This window comes from Rattus norvegicus, chromosome 3, assembly GCF_021556685.1.
Source record: "Rattus norvegicus strain SHRSP/BbbUtx chromosome 3, alternate assembly SHRSP_T2T, whole genome shotgun sequence".
Lineage (NCBI taxonomy): Eukaryota > Metazoa > Chordata > Mammalia > Rodentia > Muridae > Rattus > Rattus norvegicus.
Window position 1 is genome coordinate 76,751,842 of NC_141536.1, and position 10,657 is coordinate 76,762,498.

Sequence of the window (10,657 nt, forward strand, 5' to 3'; positions counted from 1 at the left end):
GAGGGTGTTAACTTCCATTCAGACGCTGAGAACACAGCACTGGCCCTCTGAAAGAACAGCTGATGCTCTTAATCACTGAACCATCTCTCCAGTCCCCAGAACAGAATATTTTAAATCTCAGTTGTCTCAGAAGATCTAGATTGGAAAAATTGACAATTGGATTGAATTCTTTGGGTTTTAGTTACTTTTTTTTTTTCATTTGTGTGGTGTGCATGGAATGGAATGAAGTTGGCTCATCCCTTCTACCACGGGTGTCCCAGGGATCAAATGCACCTGCCCTTAGCACATACAAGCACACAACACCGCACCTGGCTTTTACTGTGAATGGTACGGATCCAAACTCACGCTTGGGTAGCAAGCACTTAATCCACTGGGTCATCTCCCTATCTAACTTATTTATAGTTTTTTTAAAGATTTATTATATATATATATATATATATATATATATATATATATATATATGATGAGTACACTGCAGCTGTCTTCATACACACCAGAAGAGGGCGTTGGATTCCATTACAAATGGTTGTGAACCACCATGTGGTTGCTGGGAATTGAACTCAGGTTCTCTGGAAGAGGAGTCAGTGCTCTTAACCGCTGAGCCCCCATTTTTATTTATTTTATGTATGTGAGTATACTGTAGCTGTTTTCAGACACATCAGAAGAGGGCATCAGATCTCATTACAGATGGCTATGAGCCACCATGTGGTTGCTGGGAATTGAACTCAGGACCTCTGAAAGAGCAGTTGGTGCTCTTAACCATTGAACCATTATGTATAGTTCTCCAGCCCTTATTTATAGTTTTAAGGGCCAGATCTGACTATATCATCCAACCTGTCTCCAGCATCCTAGTGTGTGTGTGGGACGCCTGAACTCTGGCCCTGTAATTGTGACTCTAGTGTGTCCCTTTTGAATGAGTTGCCAAGGAATCAGACAGGCCAGGTTCACCCCTGGATAAGCCTGTCATGACTTGTCAGCTCCACAGTCTGAGTGAGACACAGTGAGGAAAGGAGTCAGGGGTGGCGTGGGGTGGGGGGAGTGAACTTCACCTGAGTAGAACCAGGGAGTGCCTGGGGAAAGAGAAGGGTAAAGTTCTCTTGAGTACTGGTTACATAGGGAATTGCCCTTCTCTCCTGCTTTGACCCCCAGCTTTCACAAGGCACGCATTGCCCATCCATTTAACCAACTTGTACCGTTCACCCGATACACTTAGCAGTGGGCATGCACTGTGAACATGAGCGTAAGAACTGTCTGGCACACAATTTCAACATCCAAGAAGCTGAGGCCTAGTGAGTGGGCAATACAAAGGAACAAAGGGCAGGGACTTCCAGCTCAGCTTGGGCCAAATATGTCCAGGTAAGGCAGTGTTAAGAAAAGCTCCATTTCTGACCTCCTGCCAACTACCTACTACTTAGCTCTGTGGTTTTGGTGGTGGTGGTTGTGGTGGTGGTGGCGGTGGTGGTGGTGGTGGTGGTGGTGGTGGTGGTGGTGGTGGTGGTGGTGATGATGGTGGTGATAGTGATGATGATGGTAGTGATGATGGTGATGATGGTGGTGATGATGATGATGATTCCTGCTACTACTATCAATGTTTGCTAGGCAAACTGTATCCTCTGAACACAGATCTATAGAGGTCTCTCCAGACTCTGGGTGGATGGGGCTTATTGGGTCCATGTCCATGCGATTCCTTGTTGCCATTCTCTCCAACGTAGTCTGTTTTGTTTGCCACATGGATATCCCCTGAAGGGTGCTGTTACAGTGTATGTTACCTCAAAAGTCAGTGGGGTTGCCCCTCCCTCTGGATGTAGTTGTAGACTTCCAAATAACTCATTCTCGCTAAATAAGGCTTGTAGCCTCATCATTCCTGCCAGCGGACAGGAAAAGGTGGCTTTGACATCTTACAGAGAGAACAGGCCTAAGGGGATGACTCAGCAGTGAAGCGTATATTTAGCATGTTGGAAGCCTTGGGTTCATTCCCCGTCACTCCAGAAACAGAAAGGAAAGGAGGGGGAGGGGGCTAGGGATGTAGTTCAGTTGGTCAACTGCTTGTTTGAAGCCCTGGGTTCGATCCCAGCACCTCCTACATCATGCGTAGTGGCAAACGCCTGTAGTCTCAGCACTTGAGAGTCAGAGGCAGGAGGACTCTGTGATACAGAGTTGCTTTTATCTCTGTCTTATGGGTGCCCTTACAGAGCTTTTGATTAACTCCCCAAATATATGGAACTGCTGCTGTCTACCATGTTAGAGGGTCTGACTGGTATCACCGGTGAGTGTTGCCTTCTCCCTTCCAAAGAAAGCACTGGAAAACTGCTAAGGTAGCTGGGCTGAAGGAGGTGAGGTGTGAACGGCGAGATTTTAACCTCTCAGAAAGATTCTATGAAGCCAGATGTGGAGGCACACCTATTTAATGGAATGCCAGCACTTGTGGGGCAGAGGCAGGCAGAACTCTCTTGAGTTTGAGGCCAGCCTGGTCTACACAACAAGTTCCAAGCCAATCAGGAAGGGCTATGTAGTAAGACCTATCTTTAAGGTTCTATGAGCCTCTTAACATGGACCCCAAGAATTATGAGAGAGCATGAGCACCTGGAGCACAGAGACCTGTTCCTTGTTGAAATGCGTGTGATGGAAGGGCTATGGCCTAAGGCCCTGGCAGCCAGGAGAGCTGCCTGCAGTGTCTCTGGCAAACAGCCTTCAAGGAGTGGGGCTGACTATTCCAATTCAACGCTTACACGGAAGGCTGCGTCTGCACCGCGGCCATTTGTTTCCTTTCTTTCTTTTATGCAAAAGGGTTAAAAGCTGCCCTTTATGATCTCAGCCAAGACTTGAGTGAACAGACAGAATTCCATCTCTGGGGACTCTGAAGGGGAAGCGGTTGTCCAGAAGTCTGCCTTTTGGAGTGTAATGTGTCTGCTTCCTGTATGAATACCCAGTCAAGAGTTTGTCCGACTGGTGGCTGCCTGGACTTCACCACAGCTCTGATTTCAGCCATTTCTCTGACATGCAGGAAGTTGTGTGTCTTTAGCCACCTGCAGCTTGATGGCCAGCTGACTGAATGCTTCGTCCCCGCGTCAGCCCCAGGGCATTAGAACTGGTGCTGCACTTATCCAATCACACGGACAGGAGCTGGAAAGGGGTTGATGGCTCCTCTTCGTTCACTGTACTCTTTTTTTTTTTTAATATTTATTTTTATTTTATGTGCGTGAAGATTTTGCCTGCAGGTGTGTACACCCTGTGTGCCGTGCCCAAGAACATCAGAGGTGGGCGTCGGGTTTCCCTGGAACTGGAGCCACACAGGGCTGTGAGCCGTGTGAGTGCTAGAAATCAAACCAGGACCCTAGAGGAGCAGCTGGTGCTTTTAGCTGAGCCATCTCTTCAGCCCCCTGTACTGTTTCCCTTGCATAGTTCCCAGGATACTGTTTGTCTTGTTTTCCCATTCCTGGTATTCATCACTTCCTAAGTCAAGGCCTTTTGGGGAAATCTGGTCACCATTCCACACCTCCAATCTCCCCATAGCTACTTAATGATAATTTTCATTGTGTGCCACAGCATAAAATGTGTCTATCCATTATTTTCTTGCTTAATTGGGGCTTTTATTTTATTTTTCTGTTTTCTGTATCATAGTAAGAAACTCAGTTAGGCCTGGCCATACAGTGTTGACCCCAGCTTCTTGGGAGGCCAGAGCAGAAGGCTTTCAAGTTTAAGGCCTGCTTGGCCCACAGAGTAAGTTCCAGGCCAGGAACTTAATGAAACCCTGAACCTTGTATCAAAATAAAAAGTAAGACGAGGTCTGGGATGTGGTTTAGTGGGTTTGATCCCAGTACTACTTAAGAAAAAAGAAAGCAAATTTCACAAAGTCATGCATCTGATTGGTGGAACCCAAAGGTCTGCTTGTCTGCTCCAGTTCTAGCATTTATCCCTTTGCATTCTTCCATTTTGCCCCTTCTTCCTATCTGTCCTTCTTTCTGGATCTCCCTCCAGGTCTGCCTCTTCATGCTGCATATTACTATCAATGTTTCTCCACCTTTGTTTACTCGTGGGCCAGTTCACAGTGGTAAGGAGCATCCTGTGCACTGTTAGGGATGCTTAACTGCATCCCTGGCTCCTACTCGGGCATTCTGGAGCACCACCGGCCCCCTAAAGGACAAATCTATTTCCCATCTCCTGCTGAAACTTACTAATTAAGCCTCATGCTCTCCCTGCATCTTCTCCACAAAGCAGAGTTGTGCATCAGAAGTGTCCTCGATACTGAATCTAGCTAGGGTTCCGTAAAGAAGTGCTTGCATCTCACTGAGCCAGTATGTCTCAGGCTCTGCTGTCTAAGGTCTTAGTGAAAGAAGCCCTTACTCTTACTCCTCAGTTCTCAAGGAAGAGAAAGAAGCAGGCATCTGGGCAGTATTTGTAGAAAGACAGACGTTGGACTTGAATTGAGGCCCTCCTATGGGGAATGCAAAGCTGTTATCCTTCCTAAAAGGACTCTACTTGCCTTCAGAAGAAAACTCTGCACCCTTCCTGGGGTAACTAGATCTCTTACCTTACTAGGAAAGGCTAGGCATTCCTGCTGAGAACCTGGTAGGGATCTCAGGTCCCTCACTCCAGAAGTATACATTTTGCCTATAGATTGAGAGGCTCACAGATGGGGAAGGCTGATTGGCCGTCCATCTGCTCAACCATCAATTGCAGGTTAGGAAGCTCTGCCTTAACCTCACACCTTTGGGAAAGAAATAGGAAGGCTGGGGGAGGGGTAGAGATGGATAGTAAAGGAACAGGAGCGGCCATGAAAGCTGACCCTTCCCAGTTCCAATCCAGCCTGAAGGCAGAAGCCAGCTAATGGGAGGAAGAGAGGAAAGCTAGGGAAGAGATGAGCAACAAGGCAGGCCCCCTCCTTCCACAGCTGCAGCAGCCCAGCGGGTTCGATGAATAATCTGAGGGGGGAGAGTGACCCTGGAAGAACCCTTTGTTCCAGCTGAGGCTGGAGCAGGGGCACCGAGCCATTCACACGCCATCCCAGGGCATCCTGCTGGGTACTCTGGGGAGGGGGCACTGCAGCCAGTCATGGGACTTGGCCAGGCAGATAGCTTGATGCTCAATAGGGAAGCCAGCTGCTTGCTGCTGAGGCTGGGGGAGGGGCTGCGTCCGCCAGCCTTCCTGCAGGCTTTGGTCTGTCTCACAGACAGGAAGGCACAGACGGAGCACTGACTGGTCCTGGTTACTCTGTCCTGAGGTAGCTTGATCTTGTCTCACACACACACACCCCAAAAGGTAAAATCTGATGGTAGGACTCACAAACACCTCCGTGCCTCCCATGTGGATTCCTTGACATCAAGAGGCACTGGCGCTCCGATTTCACCGGTCCAGCCTATGTCAGTGCTTGGTCTTTAAGACAGAGGCAGGTATGTCTGTGTCTCCATTTTCTAGTTTTGGAAGAAAGCAGACAGAGGTGTCTTGGTAGCATCCATCTGTCCCTCACTCTTCTTCCGAGCTCAGCATCCCTTGGTGGCTTTATTTGTCTCCTGGCCTTCAGAGATGCTGTGTAAAGATGCCATAGGCAGGGCAACTGGGCTGTGCGTGAACCCAAAGTCTGAAGCTGTCTTTGGGATCATAACTGCCCTGGCAGAGGAAGGAAAGCTCTCTGAGTGACAATGCCCTTGAGTCTCTCTCCTCCACACCCCTGCCGGCTTTGGGTGGACAGGCATCAAGGCTCTCTGCTTCCTGCTCTTTCTGCCCAGGCACAGCCAGCAATCTGGAGTGTGCGTGTGGTCGGAGCCACTTCACATGTGCAGTGAGCGCGCTCGGCGAATGTACCTGCATCCCCGCCCAGTGGCAGTGTGATGGTGACAATGACTGTGGAGACCACAGCGATGAGGATGGCTGTAGTAAGTAGCATCCCAGGGTTAGCAGGAGGAGATTAGGGATGGACAGAGGGGTATTCTGTACCTGCCTACTTTGTGTTGGACTTAGAGTTGGGCTCTTGCAAGGCTGACGGATGTGGAGAGAAACATGGTTTCTTCACATGTGCACCTTTAAAGACCCGTATTTCTGTTGGGTGGTTCATGTCTCTAGCCCTAATGAAACACACTTTGAAATGTTGGAAAAAGGCCTGGCATGGTGGCTTACACTTTTAATCCTAGCACTTGGGAGGCAGAATCGGGCAGATCTCTGAGTTCAAGCCCAGCCTGGTCTATAAAGTGAGTTCCAGGACAGCCTGGGCTACACAAAGAAACCCTGTCCAAAGAAAAAGAAAAGAAAGAAAAGGGAAGGAAGGAAGGAAGAAAGGAAGGAAGAAAAAGAAAACTTGGAAAAGGTATAGAAGAAAATACCCTTAAAGACATAAAGAGTCATTATTAAATAGTTCTACTTGTATTTGTAAATGTGCTTGCCACCAAGCCCGATGACTATTTGACCCCCAGGACCCACGTGATGGACAACTCTAGGAATTTATTCCCTGCTCTCCCCACAGACACTGTGGCTCTTGTGCCCTCTCTCCTGCAGTAATAATACACATTAAGAACAGGGTACAAAGCTATTGAAGAAGACACCCAAGACTGACACACATGCATGTATCCATCTGGATGAGTGTGTATATATATATGTTCATATATGTACATATAGATATCATACATTCATAAAGGACTGACTGAAGCCATAGCTTAGGAGTGGAGCTACTTGCCTTGTAGCATGAGGTTCTAGGTTCAACTCCCTCCCCACACTGAAAAGAAAAAACCCACCTTGTATTCTATTTAAACTTGCCTTTCCTTCAGCATAGTCAGCATAGACAATGGGCCAGGACATCCTGTCTTGGATATATATAAACCTCACTGTTAAGTCAATTGTCTGGATTGGGGTTACATGTCTGGCCCGCAGCATCTATGTCTGATGGTAACTAATTAGTCTAATGGGAACGAAGCTACAACCTGGACCTCATTAACCCTAACCAGCTCAGCTAATTATGATAATAATAAATGTTTCCCTTTCATGTAGCACTTTCATATGCATTATCTCAAAAGACCTCTTGTGAGTGGAGTGCAATTATCTCCCTGTGTAGTCAAAGGAACTACTGCTCAGAGAGGCAGATGACATCATAATAATGACTTCTAGAAGTGAAACCCAGATGTGTCAATCATCCTTGCGTAAGAGGATAGGAGGGGATTGTGTCCCTCCTACTATCTCTTGAGGTAGGGTCTCATGCAGTTCTGGCTGGCCTCAAGCTTGATATGTAGCTAGGGATGACCTTGAACTTTCAATCTTCCTGTCCTTACCTCCCAAGTGCCAGAGTTACACGTGTTCACCTCCACACCTAGTTTTATGAGGCACTGGTGGTCAAACCGGGACCTAATACAGTTAGGCAACATACTACCGAGTTACAACCGTGATCCCGCTTTTCTCTCTGGTCCACATTTTCCTTACTGCTTCCTTGGGTGTCTTAGAGTCAGGGTGTCTGCTGCCCCCAATTTCTTCAGCTGATCCCTCTTCCTAGTTGCAGTTTCTTAGGGGCCCTATCTACCAGGGGACCAAGGATGGGGGTGAGGACAGTGGGATTTGGAGCAAGGATCTCTGGCCCAGTGTAGCCTGCCTGCTTGACTTTTCCCTTCTCTTGGACTCAGCGCTGCCTACCTGTTCCCCTCTGGACTTCCACTGTGACAACGGCAAGTGCATCCGACGCTCCTGGGTGTGTGATGGGGACAATGACTGTGAAGATGACTCCGATGAGCAGGACTGTCGTGAGTGTTGGGAGGGACCAGGAGAACTCCACGGGCTCTGTTGGGAAAGGGTTTTCTGTCAGGAAGTGATGCCCCTGGTCCATTTGAGCTCTCGGATCTTCAGCTCTTGTTCTGTCCTTTTTCCCTCATCTCCTGGTGAGCTAAGCCCACAAGAGGTGGGCACCTCCTCAGGAGTGCTAAGGCCAGCCCCAGGACTGTCAACTGCTCCAGAAGGCTTTATTGAGGGGCTTGGAGGCAATGTGCTCTCTGTGCACAGCAGCCTGACTCATCTGTGCCCACAGCCCCCCGGGAGTGTGAGGAGGACGAGTTCCCCTGCCAGAACGGCTACTGCATCCGGAGTCTGTGGCACTGTGATGGGGACAATGACTGTGGTGACAACAGTGACGAACAGTGCGGTGAGTGGTGCTCTGGGAGCAGGAAGGGGTCCAGGGTAGGAGAGACCGCAGCAAAGGGCCTAAAACTGCTCCAGGGATCTGGTGCAGCTGAAAGAAGGCAGCAGGCAGAGCAGTCTGTACTGTAAGGAACATGGACGTCCCCCTACCCTGGAACCAAAGGAGGATGGGTATGATTCTACGGAACTCCTGTCTCATTGCATCCCTAGACATGCGCAAGTGCTCAGACAAGGAATTCCGCTGCAGTGATGGGAGCTGCATTGCTGAGCATTGGTACTGTGATGGAGACACAGACTGCAAAGACGGCTCTGATGAGGAAAGCTGCCGTGAGTGCCCCTACCCCTGAGGCTGCTGGCCTGACATGGTGACCAAGGGCTCCGGCTCCTGGATAAGGGTTGGCTGAAAGGGTTGTGGGCAGGCAAGGGAGTAGGTGTTCTAAAGGAGCGATGCCAGGGGTGTAACTCATATTAGCATGGTGAAGCCTTGGCTTCTATCCTTAGCACTGCCCCAAACAGGCAGAAATAGTGGTATATACCTGAATGTAATCCACACAGGAGGTAGAGGCAGAAAGACCAAGATTTCAAGGCTTTCTCTGGCTATGAATTGAGTTTGAGGCCAACCTGAAATATATGGGGGGTGGGGGTCAGGTAATAGCAGTTGTGGAAGGTTGACTCCTTCTGGTCCACTAGCCTATAGAAGTCTGTAGTGCCATCACAAATGAAGCCCAGTTGAAGCATTCTGGAGGAAGACATCTTGCCCCTGTCAGGAATCAGGCTCCTGTCCCTAGTCCCTGGGGTCTGAGGGCTGCTTTCCCTTCCAGCCTCAGCAGTACCCTCTCCTCCTTGCAACCTGGAAGAGTTCCAGTGTGCCTACGGCCGCTGCATCCTTGACATCTACCACTGTGACGGGGATGATGACTGCGGAGACTGGTCAGACGAGTCCGACTGCTGTGAGTGCTCTGGCTAGCTGGGGGGAGGGGCATCCAGACTGGAGGAGCTCCTCCAGTGGCAGGGCACAGGTGCCAGCTGGGGCAGGCCCTTCGGGGAACAGTGTCTGAATTCCACCGTCCCCCTGAGGAGGAGCTGGAGTCTTGGGAGGGGTAGGAAATGGGACTTGGGACTTTCTGCTCTTCCATGAGGTGCTGTGTGCACAGGCTGGCTAGAGACAGAAGGCCTTTGTTTCCCCAGCCTCCCACCAGCCCTGCCGCTCTGGGGAATTCATGTGTGACAGTGGCCTGTGCGTCAACGCAGGCTGGCGCTGTGATGGTGATGCGGACTGCGATGACCAGTCTGATGAACGTAACTGCAGTGAGTGGGGATAGCATCAAAGGCATGGGGGCGGGGCTAAGGAGAAGGGTTGGGGGGCAGATCGACCATGAAGGGATGCTAGGTAGCTATACAGTTGTGTGGTTATATGCTGCACAGAGGCACCATATCCAAAAGGACACTAGTAGTCTAGTAGTCTGTATGTTTTTTTTATTAGATATATTTCTTTACTTACATATCAAATGTTATTCCCTTTCCCGGTTTCCTGTCCATAAGCCTCCCTCTCCTCCCGCTCCCCCATGCAGGTATTCCTCCCATACATCTCCCTTACTGCCCCCCAACATTCCCCTGCACTGGGGAGTCCAACCTTGGCAGGACCAAGGGCTTCCCAACAAGGCTATTCTCTGCTACATATGCAGTTGGAGCCCAGGGTCAGTCCATGTATAGTCTTTGGGTAGTGATTTAGTCCCTGGAAGCTCTGCTTGGTTGGCGTTGTTGTTCTTATGGGGTTGCAAGCTCCTAGTCTGTAGGGTTACAGACACATCATGGCAGTTTTCTAGCAGGTGGCAGGAAGATGGTCTAAGGAAGGGTCACAAAGACACGCCTTCTGTGACACCATCATCAAGGAGAGTAGCCAGAGTTTTAGGCTGGGGTGGGAGGACCAGCCTTTCATTAGGTCTTTGCTCTGTCCAGCCACCTCCATGTGCACAGCTGAACAGTTTCGCTGTCGGTCAGGCCGCTGTGTCCGTCTGTCCTGGCGCTGTGATGGGGAGGATGACTGCGCGGACAACAGTGATGAAGAAAACTGTGAGAACACAGGTGTGAGTCCCCAGCGGTGTCCCAGGCCCTACCCTAATGTTGGGAGTGGAAGGCAGAGGAGAAAAGGGAGCACTGCCATTGCTTTCTCAGCCAACCAGAGGTGACGCTTCACTCCTCGTCTTCAATGGCCTGGACTTTCCCTGTCCTTCCCAGTGAGTGGGGTCAGAGCCAGGTGTGGGAGCAGGGCAGATAGCTCAGTGGGTAAAAGCACTTGATATGCAAGCACAAGAACCTGAGTTCAAATCCCTAGTACCCAGGTTAAAAAGTGAGGCGCGGCTGTGAGTACTTGTGACACCAGCACCGGGAGATAGAGAAACTCAGAGCCCAGAAGCTCATTAACCAGCCTCCCCAAAATGGCCAGCTCCTGATTCAGTGGGAAACCTTGTCTCAAGGCAATAAGACAGAGAAAGTTATCAGATATCGTCCTCTGGCCTCTGCACACACACCAACAGGCACACGTACC

At 49.7% G+C, this 10,657-nt stretch overlaps 1 protein-coding gene across 4 annotated transcripts in view; it reads left to right on the forward strand.

The window, feature by feature from the left end:
- Positions 1-10,657, forward strand: part of Lrp4 (LDL receptor related protein 4) — a 53,772-nt gene that overhangs the window by 6,845 nt on the left and 36,270 nt on the right. For all 4 annotated transcript variants that reach the window (XM_087654659.1, XM_087654660.1, XM_087654658.1 and 1 more), the window contains 7 exon segments: positions 5,727-5,873; positions 7,602-7,718; positions 8,000-8,113; positions 8,320-8,436; positions 8,931-9,059; positions 9,298-9,417; positions 10,069-10,194. In XM_087654659.1, coding sequence (XP_087510785.1) covers positions 5,727-5,873; positions 7,602-7,718; positions 8,000-8,113; positions 8,320-8,436; positions 8,931-9,059; positions 9,298-9,417; positions 10,069-10,194 — 870 coding nt within the window.